The following is a 20,145-nucleotide window of genomic DNA, read 5'->3' on the forward strand; positions in this document are numbered from 1 at the left end:
GCCTAACGACTTTGTACCTCTGCTGCCCTCCTGGTTTATGACTCTTACTTTGGCCTGGATTCTGACTCTGCTTTTGCCTAACGATTCTGTACCTCTGCTGCCCTCCCGGTTTATGACTCTGGCTTCGACCTGGAATCTGACTCTGCTACTGTCTACTGTTTTTATACCATTTCTGCCTGACTGGTTTAGTCTCGGATATCATTGCCTCTGTGTCCTGTATTGGAACACCTTTCTGGCGACCGTCCTGCTCTGGTCATTGCTCCTATTCAGACAGCGCCTCCTGGGCTCTGCTATAAATCCAGATCCCTGTATAGGGGTAAAGGGTCTCAGTGTTTCTCGGGGTGCTGTCTGGCTGCAGTCCAGACCGCAGGCAGACGTCACAATAGAGGACTGGAGTAAGTTAATCTCTAATGAGTCTAATTTTCAGCTTTGCCCAACACCTGGTCATCTAATGGTTAGATGGAGACCTGGGGAGGCGTACAAGCCACAGTGTCTTGCACCCACTGTGAAATTTGATGAAGGATCGGTGATGATCTGGGGATGCTTCAGCAAGGCTGGAATTGGGCAGGTTAATCTTTGCGAAGGACGTATGAATCAAGCCGCATACAAGGTTATCCTGGTAAAACAGTTGATTCCTTCTGCTCAGGCAATGTTCCCCAACTCTGAGGACTGTTTTTTTCCAGCAGGACAATGCACCATGCCACACAGCTAGGTCAATCAATGTGTGGATGAAGGACCACCACATCAAATCCCTGTCATGGCCAGCCCAATTTCCAGACCTAAACCCCATTGAAAGCCTCTGGAATGTAATCAAGAGGAAGATGGATAGTCAAAAGCCATCAAACAAAAAAGAACTGCTTAAATTTTTGTACCAGGAGTGGCATGAGGTCACCCAAAAGCAGTGTGAAAGATTGGTGGAAAGCATGCCAAGACGCAGGAAAGCTGTGATTAAAAATCATGGTTATTCCACAAAATATTGATTTCTGAACTCTTCCTGAGTTAAAACATTAGTATTGTTGTTTCTAAATGATTATGAACTTGTTTTCTTAGCATTATTTGAGGTCTGCAAGCAGAGTTTTTTTTGTTATTTTAACCATTTCTCATTTTCTGAAAATAAACACAAAATTTAGTGCTTGGAAATTTGAAGACACATTGTCAGTAGTCTATAGAGTAAAAGAGCAGTTTACATTTTATTCAAAAATATGCCTACAAAGAGAAAAATCAGACAAACTAAAAATGTTGCAGTGGTCTCTTAATTTTTGCCAGAGCTTATGTACGGGTATTTGGTCATTACACACAACAAGGCATTCGACAAGGTGGAGTGAAAATTCTTATGAAAAGTAATGGTCAGTTTTGATATGGGAAAGTACTTTTTTAGATGGGTTAAGCTTTTGTACCAGTCACCCAGGTCAGAGTGGGCATCAATGGTTAAATGCCTGACCATGTAGCCCTTATTAGAGTCATAAGGCAAGTTGTCCCCTTATCCCCTATTATTCACTAATTTATCGAATCTCTTGCTATTAAATTTAGATGGGACAAAACATTCCTAAATTTGATTGTGGGGGAGAAGGTGACAAAATTCAGCTATTTGCAAATGACATATTGGAGACTAAAAAAATTTAAAAAAAAAATTAAAGTTGTTTCCTTTATTCTCCGTTGAAATGAAAAATAACTAAAATTGGTATCATTGCATCTGTTAAAGTCCTTTCTACAGCATATTGTGTAACATACTGACCATTGGGTTGCAAGCTGCACATTTCAACATTTATGGATTTGCATTTATTTCATCATAAGCAGCTAAATATAAATAATTTCCCTATGAGTCTTGAAGTTATCTCAGAGTCTTCTAATCCTGATCCTGAATTTGCAGTCAAAAAGATTCTGGATACGAAAAGTAAAACTACTTTATTTAGTTGATTGGAAAAACTATGATCCAGCCTGTAATAATAAAGTATATCCCCTTATCATTTACCTAATGCTCCTCTTCCAATGCTGCCTAAGTGCTCCGCCAGTCTCCATGTGTGTATCTCCAGACAAACATGTGACTGCTTCAGCCAGTCACTGACCCCACTGGAAATAAGGCATCTCAGTTGTGGCCAGAGATTAGCTGCAGCAATCCTGTGTCTGTACAAACAAAACGTATCAAGATAAGCCCCATGTTTTTTAATTTGTGGAAGAAAAAAAAAGCGTAATTTCAATTTTATTTCCCATTTAAATTTTGCCACTAAAACGTGTTACAAAAAAAGAAGAGTAAAAAAATGCATAATTTTTGTTCTGACGTCAAATCAGTAACATGCACATGAATAAAATCTGTGTGAACAAATCATCTCGTGTTTAGAACCTGTGACTTCTCTGCATTTAGTGGTCACTACTCACCTGTTTGGTTATCTGTAGGAATCTCATCTTGACACCACTCATCACCCCTCTCATATGTCTCTGTAGGATTAATATGGGGCAGATCTTCACCCTGAAACAAAGATTGTAAAAGTCACTGACAGATGAAGAAGTCATGTGAAATGATTCAGAAGAAAGGAAAAACATCAAAAACGAACATGATGACCAAAAAATAGCTATAAATCCAACCTGTCAGTTCCAAAATTGTAACCAGTAGGCTCCATAACCAGAAAATTGTAAGAAGATCCAGACAACATCTAATGTCTATGATCAACTTTATCCGGTCATCTCCACCAAGTATAAAACATGCACTGAATGGCCACATTATTAGACACACCAATCTAGCAGCACGTTGGACCTCCTTTGATCTTCAGGAACTCAGCAATGTATGACATCATAGATTCCACTATGTGATTAAATAGTTGCCCCATGAGGACAAAATAACTGCTCAAAAAATAAAGGGAACACTTAAACAACACAAAGCAATTCCAAGTCAATCACACTTCTGTGACAACACCGATTGTGAATCAATTTCTCCTGCTGTTGTGCAAATGGGACAGACAACAGGTAAAAATGCTAGGCATTTAACAAGACAACCCCATAAAGGAGTGGTTCTTCAGGTGATGACTACAAACCATTCCCTTGTTCTCATTGTTTTTGGCTGTTTTGGTCATTTTTGCGCTAACCCCTAGAGGTACAATAGCGTGAGGCTGTGTCTACAACACACAGTAGTTGCTCAGGTAGTGTAGGTCATCCAAGATGACACATCAATGCGAGCTGTGGAAAGAAGGGTAGCTGTGTCTGTCAGCACAGTGTCCAGAGCATGGAGCCAATTCCAGGCGACAGGCCAGTACACCAGGAGACGTGGACGAAACCGTAGGAGGGCAACAACCCAACAGCCGGACCGCTGCCTCCTACGTTTGCATGGAGGAACAATGCTAGAGCCTTGGAAAATTACTTTCCGCAGGCCACTAATATTAATGTGTCTGTTCAAACTGTCAAAAACAGACTCCATGAGGGTGATATGAGGGCTCAGCGTCCACAAGTGCGTGTTCGGCTTACACCCCAATACCATGCAGGGCAGTTGCCATTTGCCAGAGTATACAAAGATTGGCAGATTCGACATTGGCGTCCTGTGCTCTTTGCGGATTAGAGCAGGTTCACATTGAACACCTGTGACAGAGTCTGGACACGCCATGGAGAACTTCTGCGGCCTGCAACATCCTCCAACATGACTGGTTTGGCAGTGGGTCAGTAATGGTGTGGGGAGGCATTTCTTTGGAGGACTGCACAGCCCTCCATGTGCTAGGCAGAGGTACTCTGACTGCCATTAGGTAACAGGATAAGATCCTCAGACCCATTGTGAGATCATATACAGGTGCACTGGGCCCTGGGTTCCTTTTGATGCATGACAATGTAGGCCTCATGTGGCTGAAGTGTGTTAACAGTTCCTCCATGATGACGGCACTGATGCCATACACTGTACTGCCTGTTCCCCAGACCTGAATCCAATCGAGCACATCTGGGACATAATTTCAACACCATATTGCACTACAAACTGTCCAGGAAGTGACGGATGCTTTAATCCAGGTCTGGGAGGAGATCCCTCAGGAGAACATCCGCTGCTCCATCAGGATAATGCCAAGACATTGTAGGGAGGTCATACAGGCACGTGGAGGCCCGACACACTACTAAACATTATTTCCTTGTCTTGAGGCATTTCATCTGATGTTGGATCGGCCTGTAATTGATTTTCCACCTTGATTTTGAGTTATCATTCCAAATCCAGATCTCCATGAGATATTAATTTTGATTTACATTGATCATCTTTATGTTCTATTGTTCTCAAAGCATTCCACCAAGTAATGAATAAACTAGAATCTTTCACTCAGTGATATCTAAGATGTGGTATTTTAGTGTTCCCTTTCTTTTTTTGAGCAGTATATTATATATATATATATATATATATATATATATATATATATGTATGAATATAAGAGAATTGGGATCCAGCAAAAAGATGAAAGTTCACCAGAATTATAAGGACCGTGAAGAAGGCACATAGTGCTGAAACATGTAGTCCTTTGCTGGAATGTTACCAATTGTTTGGAGGTCCTCACATATTTTTTATATGATTTGATGGATAAATAAAGAAGAAGATTTTATAATTCTGGTGAACTTTCATCTTTTTGCTGGATCCCAATTCTCTTATATTCCTATTTGTTGGGGCATACTCCCTGCCTGGATCCGTGCAGAATATAAGGTGAACACCGACTATTGCATTAAGAGGAACTCCTTTATGGTGAGCTGGCTATATGTTTTTTACATTGTTTGAATATATATATATATATATACACACACTCACTGGCCACTTTATTAGGTACACCTGTCCAACTGTGTGTTAAGACTTAATTTCTAATCAGCCAATCACATGGCGGCAACTCAGTGCATTTAGGCATGTAGACATGGTCAAGACAATCTCCTGCAGTTCAAAACGAGCATCAGTATGGGGAAGAAAGGTGATTTGAGTGCCTTTGAACGTGGCATGATTGTTGGTGCCAGAAGGGCTGGTCTGAGAATTTCAGAAACTGCTGATCTACTGGGATTTTCACGCACAACCATCTCTAGGGTTTACAGAGAATGGTCCGAAAAAGAAAAAAAATCCAGTGAGCGGCAGTTCTGTGGCCGGAAATGCCATGTTGATGCCAGAGGTCAGAGGAGAATGGGCAGACTGGTTCGAGCTGATAGAAAGGCAACAGTGACTCAAATTGCCACCCGTTACAACCAAGGTAGGCAGAAGAGCATCTCTGAACGCACAGTGCGTCGAACTTTGAGGCAGATGGGCTACAGCAGCAGAAGACCACACTGGGTACCACTCCTCTCAGCTAAGAACAGGAAACTGAGGCTACAATTTGCACAAGCTCATCGAAATTGGACAGTAGAAGATTGGAAAAACGTTGCCTGGTCTGATGAGTCTCGATTTCTGCTGCGACATTCGGATGGTAGGGTCAGAATTTGGCGTAAACAACATGAAAGCATGGATCCATCCTGCCTTGTATCAACGGTTCAGGCTGATGGTGGTGGTGTCATGGTGTGGGGAATTTTTTCTGGGCACTCTTTGGGCCCCTTGGTACCAATTGAGCATCGTTGCAACGCCACAGCCTACCTGAGTATTGTTGCTGACCATGTCCATCCCTTTATGACCACAATGTACCCAACATCTGATGGCTACTTTCAGCAGGATAATGCGCCATGTCATAAAGCTCGAATCATCTCAGATTGGTTTCTTGAACATGACAATGAGTTTACTGTACTCAAATGGCCTCCTCAGTCACCAGATCTCAATCCAATAGAGCATCTTTGGGATGTGGTGGAACGGGAGATTCGCATCAGGGATGTGCAGCCGACAAATCTGCGCCAACTGTGTGATGCCATCATGTCAATATGGTCCAAAATCTCTGAGGAATGCTTCCAGCACCTTGTTGAATCTCTGCCACGAAGAATTGAGGCAGTTCTGAAGGCAAAAGGGGGTCCAACCCCTTACTAGCATGGTGTACCTAATAAAGTGGCCAGTGAGTGTGTATATATATATATACACACACACACACACACTAGCTATGAACCCGTTCTATGCCCGGGTGGCGAGCATTTTTATTGGTATATGGTCTCCCATCCTGGTATGTGCTGCCCGCCTCCTATCCTGGTATGCATGGCACCCCTCATCCCTATTCTGGTATATATGGTCCCCCCTCATCCCTATAATGGTATGTATGGCCCCCTCATCCCTATCCTGGTATGTATGGTACCCCCTCATTCCTATCCTGGTATGCATGGTCCCCTCACCTCGCCCTATCCTGGTATGCGTGGTCCCCTCACCCCCCCTATCCTGGTATGCGTGGTCCCCTCACCCCCCCTATCCTGGTATGCGTGGGCCCCTCACCCCCCCATCCTGGTATGCGTGGGCCCCTCACCCCCCTATCCTGGTATGCGTGGTCCCCTCACCCCCCCTATCCTGGTATGCGTGGTCCCCTCACCCCCCTATCCTGGTATGCGTGGTCCCCTCACTCCCCTTTCCTCGTATGCGTGGTCCCCTCACCCCCCTTTCGTGGTATGCATGGTCCCCTCACCCTCCTTTCGTGGTATGCGTGGTCCCCTCACTCCCCTTTCGTGGAATGCATGGTCCCCTCACCCTCCTTTGGTGGTATGCGTGGTCCCCTCACCCTCCTTTCGTGGTATGCGTGGTCCCCTCACCCCCTTTCCTGGTATGCATGGTCCCCCTCACCCCTATTATATTACACACGTTAAAAAAAAAAACATTTATTCTTACCCTTCTTCCCTGTGCTCCAGCGCTGCCTGTCACGTTCTGCTGGAGGCCGGGGGAGGAGTCTGGTGCCGGAGTACGCGCATGCCCATAGCGCTGTCCGGCGCCATATTGCTGAAGACACTGCAAATGTGTCTTCAGTAAAATGGTGCCGGATCGCGCTATGCGCATGCGTGATTCTGGACGCTCTCCTGGCCCGGTCTTCGGCCGAAGAGAAGCGCCGCAGCGACGCTCCTCCCGGTCAGGTAAGTATGTAAGTATGGCGCCGGACATAGCGGTATGCAGTGTGTACGCGTACTGCCATCTCCGGTGCCATACACACTCCTCACCGCTGGCTACCTCATTCTGTCTGGAGTAATTATATAATTCACCGCACACTCTTGTGGATTATCATGCCAAATAGTTTAAATTTTATTAACACACAATCTGGGAGCGTAACAGAATAATGCAATGGACGCGATATATAGAACGTTTCGGCTCCACCGGAGCCTTTATCACACTCAGCTTGGCCTGGCTGAGTCGGCGCCGCTTTAGACAGCAACCCCTGCAGGTCCCCACTAGCCATTGATGGTGATCCGGCACCTTTATAAGGATTTTAGCATATGACTAGTCTCTGTGACACCACAGGGATTTTCATCCCTCTTCTCTATACCCTTCTCTTGTATGGCACTGGATTAAGCGATTGTGTGATAAAGGCTCCGGTGGAGCCAAAACGTTCTATATATCGCTTCCATTGCATTATTCTGTTACGCTCCCAGATTGTGTGTTAATAAAATTTAAACTATTTGGCATGTTAATCCACAAGAGTGTGCGGTGAATTATATAATTACTCTATATTGGGACCACCAGGTCCGTTACACCAGCACCTCGTTCATAATAAGACCGAGTGCACGCTAAACCTATTTCTATCATTCTGTCTGGAGCCAGACTGCACAGGCGCGTCACGCTTGCGCAGTCTATAGAGGCTTCGGACAGAGTGACGCTTACAGCGTTATAGATATATATATATTATTTATTTTCTAGGCACTTCAACCTGTGATCATCTTATCACTTGTACTATATACTGTAATATGATAGTATTGCAGTATATAGTAAAAATCACTATCATATGAAGGCCAGCCACAGCACCATTCTGGTCAAATTCATCAGCTCAGCTCCTGAGCCAACTATGTTGATAACACTTTGTCTTTAGTAAAGCTGTCTTATTTAAGAGCTTGAAAGGGGTCCTAGGAGACATCACAGTGTCAATTGGAAGGTTTGAAGCATTTCAATTTGTGCCCAATCAATTTGTCCTGAATCAAATCTTTCTGACTAATCGAAACAGAATAAAATTTTGGTAAATTTGCACATCTCTTGGATCTAAGGGGTAAGGTTTCTCCTTATGAAGAGTGACATACCAGCTCCGGCTTGTCAAGGTAAGGAGGGTTATTCGCCGTGCAATGCTCCTCTGGGAAAATAATATGCAAATTGCCTCTTCAGAGAGGAAGAGGACTTGAACTCTATAGCGCCACCTGTTGGTAGTAGCGATCCTACAAGTCACAATCAACTCTTTAACGAGTCTTGTAATAGGACTTAGGATATGCTAAGTCCTATTACAAGACTCGTTAAAGGGTTGATTGTGACTTGTAGGATCGCTACTACCAATAGGTGGCGCTATAGAGTTCAAGTCCTCTTCCTCTCTGAAGAGGCAATTTACACGTCTCTTGGATACATTACTTGGTCACCAACATTCTGATTGGATGCAACTTATAACCTTGTGCACCTCTCTGAACTTCTATCATCAAGATATAGAGATGAGTGAATAATTTTAATATAAAAAAATTGCATTCACTATATTCCAATTTTTTTGTTTGTGATTTGCTTTGGGCCAGAAAAAAGGTTTAAATTCTTTTAATACTCACCTTCCCGCAGCGCTCCCCATAGCTGTCCTTCAGCCATTGGTTCTCTGATCAAATCTTCAGTCTTATTCCCTTCTGGGCCAGGTTTGTCATTCACTAGGACACAGGCCATCAAGTGGGTAATGTTCAAAGTGACCGCACGTGATATGAACCACGTCAATGATGTTTATCATGTCCAACAGCATGACACGGGGCCTAGTGAACGAAGGAAAGACTGGAAAGAAAAAAAAAAAAAAAAAAGAAGAAAGATTGGCTCTTCTATTCCTATCGGAGAACCAGCAGGACAAGAAAAGGTGAGAGCAGAGTCTGGGACATGAGTACAAGATTCTATTTAGCACTTTCCTGACCGATTGAATTTGCAATTTATTTATTCAATGTGAATAGAATTTCCCCACTAAATTAAACAAATCTGCCTTAAAAAAATTCTGGTAGATTTATTCAACTCTAATGAGTTGTTTACATCCACAAGATCCTCTTTCATTGGACATTTAATTTGATCACTAGTATACTGTCGACAGTTTTGTATGTAAAAATCCCAAATGGTTGGCAGTTTTAGAAATATTATCCCTGAACCAGCACCGATAATCCTCTCTTGTTAGAAGTCTGATTGCTTGATATTTCTAGTTTCTATTCTAATGTGAATTCGGTATGAAACTGATGCACAGAAAATTGATCACTTGATTTTATGCACAAAGGTGGTCACAGGTTTAATTTCCAAACAGAGAAGCTTCAGTATGATGAGTGCCTCTAATAAATTTGCCATTCAGTGTTTAATACTGGTGTATAAAACAAGACCTTCACAGCCTTCTACACATGATAGGGGAGATTTCATGACACCTTCTCTCCATCTACCTGATAATCCTGAGGAACATCGGGATCTTCTTCTTTACAGTCCTGTGGAAGAAGAGGACGGGGACATCTCTCTGGTGTTGTCCTCTCACTGGACAGAACTGGAGGAAACACATACAGGGACTGAATTCATTCTTTGCAGATAATTGTAGGTCGTGTGTATTTAGTTCTGTCTATTACCTGGTGATGTGAGGGGCTGGGGAACCTCCATCATGACGTCCTTGTACAGATCTTTGTGTCCTTCTAAATACTCCCACTCTTCCATGGATAAATGGACTGTGACATCCTGACACCTTATAGGAACCTGACACATACAATGATCCCGTCATTCCCCGATCCCTCCATAGCATTACAGTATAATGTCCCAGCATTCCCAGCCGTGTCACCTCTCTAGTCAACAGCTCAATCATCTTGTAGGTGAGTTCTAGGATCTTCTGGTCATTGCTGTCCTCATGTATCAGGGGGTGAGGTGGAGGCCCCGTGATTGGGCTCAGGGATCTTCCCCATCCCTCAGACACAGGGTCCTGACAGCGCTCACTAGAAGTCTTCTTCACTACTGTGTAATCCTGGTTATGGAGAGACACATTAATAAATCTCACTACAGACATTTCCAGAGTCCTCACCTCTCCAGTTCTGTCCATCTGTTATTCCCATAGATAAGAATGATGTAATGTGACGTCATCAGAATCTCTCACCTCTCCAGTAAGCCGGAAGAGGATCTCTAGGGTGAGGTGTAATATTCTCTCCTCCATCTTGTCCCATTCCCTAGCCATCCTTGGACAATTCTCTTAGTGGAAATATTCTATGTAAGAGGATCCGATATTGTAGAGACCTGAATGGGGAGAAGATGATGATGTAACATCATAAAATTCCCATGTAAGAAATCTCCGGAGCTGTTACCAGCTTCACATGATCACTACATCTCATTCCTCAGTGCTTTACAGTCGGGGTGGTCGCATTAGTATCCTCCCGGTTGTAAAGTATTTACCCCCCAGATATGGAATACGCCGTGGGACATGACTGTTCCCCGGACAGGTATAGGTATATTGTTGCTTTTTTTGTATTTCTTTCAGGAGATCAAGGGCTTCAATTGGATTAGGAGAACAATAAAGATGGAAAACTTGTGTGTTCATTTATTTCATTAAAAGACTTTATTCTTATTGTGTGTGTTTATTTAACCCTTGAATAACTCTAGGGTTAATAATGGATAGGTGTCTTATTTACACCTCTCCATTACTAACCCGGTCTTAATGTCACCTTACAATAGCAAGGTGACATTAACCCCTTATTACCCCACTTGCCACCGCTACAGGGCAAATGGGAAGAGCCTGGCAAAGTGCCAGACTTGGCGCATCTAATAGACGGATGAAATGTGAGGCCATCCGTCGCAATCCGTCGCTAATACAAGTCAATGAGAAAAAAAAACAGATCCAGCGGCATCATTCTCTGAATCTGTTTTTTTCCCAAAAATGACAGATGGCGACTGATAGAAAAAAACTGATACGAAAGAGGACTTACACACAATCCAATTATAGTCACATACTGATATTTATCACTTAATATCTACAATCCAACACCAAAAACGCAAAACAAATCTAAAAAAAAGTTAAAAACATCTGAATCTTAAAGGGTTATTCCCAAAATTACAATGTGATCTCATGATAATGCAAACATTTACTCATTTGTGCTAATATAACTCATTTTTAAATCTGATCTGTATTGTACTTATAACCCCCAAATTATGCTCCTCCAGGCGACATGGGATAACTCCCGCTTTATTTCCGGTGCTCCTGGTAGACCATATCTCTCCGCTCCCTACCTGCCAGCATAGCTCTAATTTGCCTATCTACTTTTATTTTCCCCTGTCCACAGTACATCAGTAGCTCCCTGTGTGTTCTTACATCATTGTTTGATTGTTTATAGCAGAGTTCAACGCTCCTTTACAACAGATATAGTAACAAGTTGGCAGAGCTGAGCTGTGTTTGATGACTGCTTCTGATATATCAGTGATGTGAAATGGCAAATGCTGCTCATCTGCATCAGCATTTTCAATTTTACATCACCGACCTCTCAGTAGAAGACAACAAACAGCTCAGCTCTGCTCTCCCCAATTATTGCAAGTTGCATGGTACAGGAGAGCTGAGCTAGGAGTCAGCTAAAATAATATAAAACCAAACTGCTGCGGATCCGCAGCGGCCAAATCCGCTGCAGATGCGCAGCAGAATCCGCAGCGTGTGCACACACCCTAAAGGTGCCAACCACCTCTGCAGTGGATCTGGTCTTCAGCCTCTTGATAATCCAGGCTTTGGTCACAGGGTGGATTTTTGGCATGTTGTCAGAGCTCAAGTTGCAGCTCAAGTGAAGGTCTGGGGTGCTGGGTTTCTTTTTATACACACCACTAATCAACCACAATTGAGCACAGGTGAGGATGTAAACTAGGATTATATGACCAGGAGACAAAACCTTTGTCTTGCCAAAATCTGACCATTCTGTGTCCATTAAATGATCAATATTTCTGCATTGATGGCAATTTATTTTCTTAACCTAAACCACATTTCGGAGGGTTTTAGCTTTCAAAAGAATAATTTATACAACCAATGGATGAATTTAACGTCAGGTTATAAGCTTCTATTTACATAACATGGATAAGCGACATAACTTCTGTCAGGGAGTGTAGATGGCAGAAGATAAAATCGGCCACATAGAGAAGTGTACAAGGGCAGAGAGGACACAGAGGCATAAAGTGAACTCTACACCCAGATTAGGCTGATCATAACTCCGAGAGGTGGACTAATGAGGGGCACACAGGAGAGAGGGCTCTGCAGGGCTGAGGAGAAGCAGGGAGCTGCTGGGAAATGTAGTTTTAGCAAACAAGAAATGGACTGTGCATTCTGCTGTATGAATCTGGATGCACAGGGGAATACATAGAACATAGACACAGAGGTGCAAGGCAGAAATGTTATGTGGGACTTAATTTGGTATTGCCTTAGTAGCATAGTTAGCAAGGGAGAAAAAAGACATTAGTCCATCCAGTTCAGCCTATATTCCGTCAGAATAAATCCCCAGATCTACGTCCTTCTAAAGAATCTAATCACTGTAAGATCTGTATATTAGTAAGAATGCAGTCAGTGTTCTCTATGCAAAAAATGGGATTGTGGGAATAACACTTTAAATATTTCATAAAGTCATCTAGAAAAACCCGGGACGTCAGTAACATAATGATAGAACATTAATATCTCCTGATAGGGACAACACGGAGCGGGCGACGGCCATAATGGAGACTGTAGCGTAACAAAGCAGCGAGCGCCGTCAGGAGGGAAATGACCCAATGTAATCCAATACAGACAGAGACGGGAACACGTACTGTCTCCAGGAATGGGACCGCAGCACTGAGGGGGTTAATGTCCCCTGCCCCCAGTAATGGGGACTCTCCAGCACCTACCTCCACCTGCAGAGCCGCACACCACATATATGGCTGCTCTGTGCGCACAGGACCTGGGATGAGGTCACAGGAGGGGAGGAGTCAGAGGTCACATGATCAGGGGCCTCAGTGTATGCAGGACTCTGCTGTGCTGGTTGTCATGGTGCTGGATGAGGGGAAGTTTCTGTGTGGGGTCAGGAGGGGTTTACAGGGTGGGAGTAGCAGAGCCGTGTGTGTACGAGGTGTACGGAGCAGAGCTGCGTGTGTACGAGGTGTACGGAGCGGAGCCGCGTGTGTACGAGGTGTACGGAGCGGAGCCGTGTCTTTACGTGTGCGGAGCTGAGCCATGTGTACAAGGTGTATGGAATGGAGCCGTGTGTGTACATGTGCGGAGCGGAGCCGCGTGTGTACGAGGTGTACAGAGCGGAGTCGCGTGTGTACGAGGTGTACGGAGCGGAGCCGTGTGTGTACGAGGTGTACGGAGCAGAGCTGCGTGTGTACGAGGTGTACGGAGCCATGTGTACAAGGTGTATGGAGTGGAGCCGTGTGTGTACATGTGCGGAGCCGTGTGTGTACAGAGCGGAGCGGAGTCGCGTGTGTACGAGGTGTACGGAGCGGAGCCGTGTGTGTATGATGTGTACAGAGCGGAGCCGTGTGTGTATGAGGAGTACAGAGAGAAGCCGTGTGTGTATGAGGTGTACGGAGCAGAGTCGCGTGTGTAATAATAATAATAATCTTTATTTATATAGTGCCAACATATTCCGCAGCGCTTTACAGTTGAACAGTTTCAAACACAACGGTCATAAGTAACAACGTTAACAATACAATAATTAAAGCGAAATAAGACGACCCTGCTCGTGGGAGCTTACAATCTACAATGAGGTGGGGGAGATACAAAGCATAGGTTTGTATTTACAATGATGTATTTACAATGATGGTCCAGCCATCTTCAGGGGGTGGGGGTTAGATGGAGATAGTGAATGGGCTACACACACACAAACATAACATGACTTTGATTACTGAATGTGATAGGCCGCTCTGAACAAATGTGTTTTGAGCGAGCGCCTAAAACTATGCAAATTGTGGATGGTCCTAATATCTTGGGGTAGAGCATTCCAGAGGATTGGCGCAGCACGGGAGAAGTCTTGGAGTCGGGAGTGGGAGGTACGGATTAGGGCAGAGGTTAGTCGAAAGTCATTTGCAGAGCGCAGCGGTCAGTTAGGCCGATAGACAGAAATGAGGGAGGAGATGTAAGGGGGTGCCGCACTGTGGAGAGCTTTGTGGGTGAGAACAAGTACTTTGAGTTGTACCCTGTAATGAATTGGCAGCCAGTGTAACGACTGGCGAAGAGCGGACGCGTCTGAGTAACGATTAGCCAGATGGACAACCCTGGCTGCTGCATTAAGGATAGACTGGAGAGGGGAGAGTCGAGTGAGAGGGAGGCCAATTAATAGAGCATTACAGTAGTCCAGGCGGGAGTGGATCAGGGCGACAGTGAGAGTTTTTGTTGTTTCCATGGTGAGAAAAGGGCGGTTTCTAGAGATGTTCTTTAGGTGTAAGCGGCATGAGCGGGCAAGAGATTGTATATGGGAGGTGAAGGAGAGATCGGAGTCGAACATAACACCCAGACAGCGCGCCTGCTGTCGGGGTGTTATTATGGTGCCACCCACAGAGAGGGAAATGTCAGATTTAGGGAGGCTAGTAGATGGTGGGAGCAGAAGAAGTTCAGTTTTGGAGAGGTTGAGTTTCAGATAGAGAGCAGACATGATGTTGGAGACTGCAGACAGACAGTCAGTGGCGTTCTGTAGTACAGCGGAGGTAAGGTCAGGGGATGATGTGTACAGTTGTGTGTCATCAGCATAAAGATGGTACTGAAAGCCAAATCTGCAGATGGTCTGTCCAATTGGGGCCGTATAGAGAGAGAAGAGAAGGGGGCCAAGGACTGAGCCCTGAGGTACCCCAACAGTGAGAGGAAGAGGAGATGAAGTGGAGCCAGAAAACAGAACACTAAAGGAGCGGTCGGAAAGATAGGAGGAGAACCAGGAAAGAGCAGTGTCCTTAATGCCTAGTAACTGGAGCCTAGAGAGTAGGAGAGGATGGTCAACAGTGTCGAAAGCTGCAGAAAGGTCGAGAAGAATGAGCAGAGAGTGTGTGCGTGTGTACGAGGTGTACGGAGCGGAGTCGCGTGTGTATGAGGTGTACGGAGTGGAGCCGTGTGTGTATGAGGTGTACGGAGCGGAGCCGTGTGTACGAGGTGTACAGAGCGGAGCCGTGTGTAAGAGGTGTACGGAGTGGAGCCGTGTGTGTATGAGGTGTACGGAGCGGAGCCGTGTGTGTACGAGGTGTACAGAGTGGAGCCGTGTGTGTATGAGATGTACGGAGCGGAGCCGTGTGTGTATGAGGTGTACAGAGCGGAACCGTGTGCGAATGAGGTGTACGGGGCGGAGCCGTGTGTGTATGAGGTGTACAGAGCGGAGCCGTGTGTGTATGAGGTGTACGGAGCGGAGCCGTGTGTGTATGAGGTGTACAGAGCAGAGCCGTGTGTGTATGAGGTGTACAGAGCGGAGCCGTGTGTGTATGAGGTGTACGGAACGGAGCTGTGTATGTACGAGGTGTACGGAGCGGAGCTGTGTATGTGCAAGGTGTACAGAGCAGAACCATGTGTGCCATCTATCATCTACAGTTGCTTACATACCCCTACAGAATTATTGCTATCTTGGCCTTTTTTCAGAGAATATGAATGATAACACCAAAACTTTTTCTCCACTCATGGTTAGTGGTTGGGTGAAGCCATTTATTGTCAAATTACTGTGTTTTCTCTTTTTAAATCATAATGACAACCCAAAACATCCAAATGACTCTGATCAAAAGTTCACATACCCTGGTGAATGTGGCCTGATAACATGCCCAGAAGTTGAAACAAATGGTTTGGAATGGCTACTAAAGGTAACATCCTCACTTGTAACCTGTTTGCTTGTAAGGCCTCTTTCACACATCAGTTTTTTGCCATCAGTTTCATTCTGTCATTTTTAGAAAAAAAATGGATCCAGCGACTGATGATGCTGGATCCGTTTTTTTTCTCATAGACTTGTATTAGTGACGGATGGTCTCACATTTCGCCCATCGTTCACTGGATCCAATCGAGATTTTGTGTCCGTCTAGACGACGGACAAAGTAACGTTTTTCATCTCCGTCGAAAAGTCGGACAGCGACGGATCCAGTGCCATCCATCATTGGCTATAATGGAAGCCTATGGGCGCAGGATCCGTCGCTGTCCGTCAAATGATGGAATCCAGCGACGGATTCCGTTTTTTTTTAAATGAGCATGCTCCAATTATTATTACCAGGTAGGGCAGTCGGATCCAGCTAAAAACCGGATCCGTCGCATCAGTTTTTCACAATCTGCGATGGATGCTTTTTTTTCCAAAACTGCTGGATTGCGACTGATGACAAAAAACTGATGTGTGAAAGAGGCCTAATCAGTGTTGTGCATAAAAGCTGAGTGAGTTTCTGGGATCTAGACAGATTCTTGCATCTTTCATCCAGCCACTGACATTTCTGGATTGTGAGTCATGGGGAAAGCAAAAGAATGGATCACCGGGAAAAGGTAGTTGAACTGTATAAAACAGGAAAAGGATACAAAAAAGATAGCCAAAGAATTGATAATGCCAGAAAGCAACGTTCAAACTGACATTAACAAATGGAAACTCAGGGGCTCTGTAAAAACAAAACCACGGTCAGGTGGTTTCCTCCACAACTGCCAGTAAAATTGTTCTGGATGCAAAGAAAAACCCACAAATAACATCAGCTGAAATACTAGATTCTGAAAACTAGCAGTGTGGCTGTTTCAAGATGCACAATGAGGAGGCACTTGAAGAAAAATGGGCTGCATGGTTGAGTTGCCAGAAGAAAGCCATTACTGCGCAAATGCCACAAAGTATCTCGCCTACAATACACAAAACAGCACAGAGACAAGCCTCAAAACTTCTGGAACAAGGTTATTTGGAGTGACGAGACCAAAATTTATCTTTTTTTGGCCACAACCATAAACATTACATTTGGAGAGAGGTCAACAAGGCCTATGATAAAAGGTACACCATTCCTACTGTAAAGCACGGAGGTGGATCGCTGATGTTTTTGGGATGTGTGAGCTACAAAGGTACAGGAAACTTGATCAAAGTTGGAGGAAATATGAATGCAGCACGTTACCAACGAATACTGGAGGCAAATTTGCAATCATCAGCCTGGAAGATGCGCATGGGACGTACTTAGACGTTCCAACGTGACAACAATCCAAAACACAAGCCCAAGTCAACCTGTCATTGGCTACAGCAGAACAACGTGAACATTTTGGAGTGGCCATCTCACTCTCCTGACCTCAATATCATCAAGCCACTCTGGGGACATCTCAAGCACACAGTTCATGCTAGACAGCCCAGGAATTTACAGGAACTGGAGGCTTTTTGCCAAGAAGAGTGGGCAGCTTTACCATCTGAGAAAATAAAGAACCTCATCCACAACTACCACAAAATAATTCAAGCTGTCATTGATGTTAGAGGGTGCAATACACGATATTAAGAAATGGGGTATGTGAACTTTTGATCAGGGTCATTTGAATATTTTGGGTTGTGCAGGGATTGTACTTACTCAGGTGCGGCAGGAGGCATGCTTCTTTAAAAAGTCTGTGCAGGTTTATTTGGTCCAACACAAAATATCCTTAGCTGGGTTCTGCTCCCTCAGACCTGTGGGCTTACAGGCTGGGCAATGTCTAGAGCCTGTCAAAGAAACTCATGATATAGTTGACATGTCGTTATATAACTATCTTTCTTGCCAAGATCTCCTCCATTTTGTTAATTATTACACAATATTACGGAATTGTCCATATTTGTTCATTTCCTCTTTCTGGTTTACTATAAAAGATCTACCCTGACCCTCCCAATAAAGGAGATTAACCTGAAAGACAAGCAACCTGTGTCTCTCTTTTTATTTCTCCACTCCTAGGATCCTAGGTAAGAGAAGCTCTAAGTGAGCTTTACCCGAGGTTGGTGACTAGAAAAGAAATCCCGACGCTGACAACTTGGAGGCCCACAGCGGGATTGCATTTCCCTTTAACTATCAATTTGGACTGAAAAAGATTGCCTTGCTTTTGTCGGAGGGAGAGCAGAAAGAGGACCCAGGTAAGTGAGCATTTTTGCTTGCATCCTTTCTTGTCTCCCTCAGACAAGGTAGGTAGGTCAGTCTGTCTGGATCTTTGAATGGGAATCCCCTCGGGTAACAAAATTTAAAAGAGTTAGGTTTATTTTATTTTTTTCTCTTTGCTTTAATCTACTTTGTTTTTGTGTCTTTGTCTGTTGTTGAATATTTGCACTTGTTCATCTGTCTAAAAATACTAACCATCTTAACATTCTAATATTGTGTGCTTAATTGTTGTTGCAAAGCAAAGACCGACAAATAGACCAAAAGTGCTGTTAACAATTGTTTTGTTTCAGGATGAAGTGCGATGATTTTCCATTTGTTTTGTCTGTATCTGTAATAAAGGTTCCTGTCTTTCTGTTTGTAATGATATCAGTGTTTGTTAATATTGAAAACATTGCAATCAAATTGCCTTGATCCTGCTTTGCTATACTTGGTTTATGTTTGTTCTAACTTTTATTCTTCTTTTGTTTGTTGATGCCTTGTCAAATGTTAATTGATAAGTAGTACTGATAATGCTGTGCTAAACTGTTCTGATTATAATGCAGTCCTGATATGTTGCTATATCTGTGTTGTGGAGCACTAAGCTGCGCTGTTGAGATTGAGAAGCGATTTAGCAGAGAACATGATAAATGGATTAAGAAACATGGTTATGAGGAGCAAGTGGTCGCATGGATGAGAACAGCTGAGCAGCATGATCCATATTTTAATACTGATGACGAGAGGGATTTCGCCCAGAATAGGAGAGGGAGAAATCAAATAGCGCAGAGACGAGCAGCAGCACCTCCTTTACAGCAACAGTCCGCAGCTCCCTCCGCCCCTTTGAGTGAGAGTAGGGAAATCTCTCTTAGTGACTCAAATGTTACCAGTAGTTGCAGTCCTACAAGGGACAGAATCCAGTTGGTAAGTAGTAAAAGGATAAGTAAGTAGTAAAAGGATAAGTAAGTAGTAAAAGGATAAGAATTGGTTGATTGTTTGGTGTGAATCTGAAAACCCCACGTTATTGGATGTCTGAGGAAAAGATTACTGGAGGAGTTGGCTGGTGGGCAGGCATAATGTGGCTTGGACCTGTGAGAGTGTATATATTGACTATAAATATTCATTTTAGAGTGCCTCGAGATACCCCGGTCAATTATGAGATAGCGGAGATATTGCAAAGATTTGGAAGTGCAGGAGCCAGTTATTGCCTGGTGGCTTTGAGACACTTTGAGATGAATACTAGTCTGTGAAGTGTACGTGTTACATGTCGGGTGAAAATTGTTTGTGTTCGGTTACTATAGTTGGAAAAAGAGTGAGAAGATTAAGGTCTGATTGGTTTCTGGAAAGAATACATTTGACTCCAGTTGTTCCCCATCAGTACAGGAGAGCAAATAAGTTGTATAGAGTATGTATCAGCATTAGGACAGAACAGAGAGCTGCGGTTTAGGTTATTGCTTTGATAGTGGGATTGCTGGCTATTGTAGGTAGACCAGTGGGATCCCACTAATACGTAAAAGGGCTGAAGACAGGGGTCGCTACCCCTGACAGCTGTTATGGGTGCTAGGCACACCAGGTCAGGACAGACTATGGATCCGAGATATAAGATAAAGGACCTGCAGGATTATGAAGCAGATAACGATACCGCTGACAATTCTTGAAAAGGCAGAAGTGCCAAGGAATGGATGTTTGGATGCCTAGAGATACAACGAGTGTTTAAGTAAGGAGCATGCTGTATGGATTGGAAAATGTGATTATGGTGTGCAAGTTGCAGCGTGGTTTAGAACTGATATGGTCTGTTTTAATACTAAGAAGTTATGATGAATGATGAAGTTAATACTAAGTGTGATGCAGTTAGAAGAACAGGAAAAACAACAGGTTGAGCAAGATGAGGAAATACTGCAAATGCTCGAGCAGATACCAGCTGCAGTATGGGTAAAGGATAAGACAGGTGTAGGTTTAGGATAGTACCAGTATTCATTAGATTGAAGCCAGGAACTGTACCGGTGCGTATTAGACGATATCCCCTGAGCAGAGAGAAAACAGGTACTGTATGTCTAATGGAAACAGCTTCCTTGTTAATATTTTTGGAG

At 44.0% G+C, this 20,145-nt stretch overlaps 2 protein-coding genes across 9 annotated transcripts in view; both read right to left on the bottom strand.

Moving 5' to 3' along the window:
• The window catches only part of LOC141050962 (uncharacterized), a 359,750-nt gene that overhangs the window by 92,549 nt on the left and 247,056 nt on the right, over positions 1 to 20,145 (bottom strand). The gene's annotated exons all lie outside the window — the stretch shown is intronic.
• The window catches only part of LOC141050993 (uncharacterized), a 117,278-nt gene that overhangs the window by 9,170 nt on the left and 87,963 nt on the right, over positions 1 to 20,145 (bottom strand). The window contains exons 1-6 of one of the 5 annotated variants that reach the window (XM_073547766.1): positions 12,905 to 12,981; positions 10,158 to 10,294; positions 9,849 to 10,028; positions 9,643 to 9,766; positions 9,466 to 9,563; positions 2,377 to 2,467 (exon numbers count right to left, since the gene is read on the bottom strand). In XM_073547766.1, coding sequence (XP_073403867.1) covers positions 2,377 to 2,467; positions 9,466 to 9,563; positions 9,643 to 9,766; positions 9,849 to 10,028; positions 10,158 to 10,235 — 571 coding nt within the window. In that variant the 5' untranslated portion in view covers positions 10,236 to 10,294; positions 12,905 to 12,981. The other 4 variants (XM_073547767.1, XM_073547768.1, XM_073547769.1 and 1 more) reach the window with 4 other exon arrangements.

This window comes from Dendrobates tinctorius, unplaced genomic scaffold, assembly GCF_039654945.1.
Source record: "Dendrobates tinctorius isolate UK_male_01 unplaced genomic scaffold, ASM3965494v1 ptg000155l, whole genome shotgun sequence".
NCBI lineage: Eukaryota > Metazoa > Chordata > Amphibia > Anura > Dendrobatidae > Dendrobates > Dendrobates tinctorius.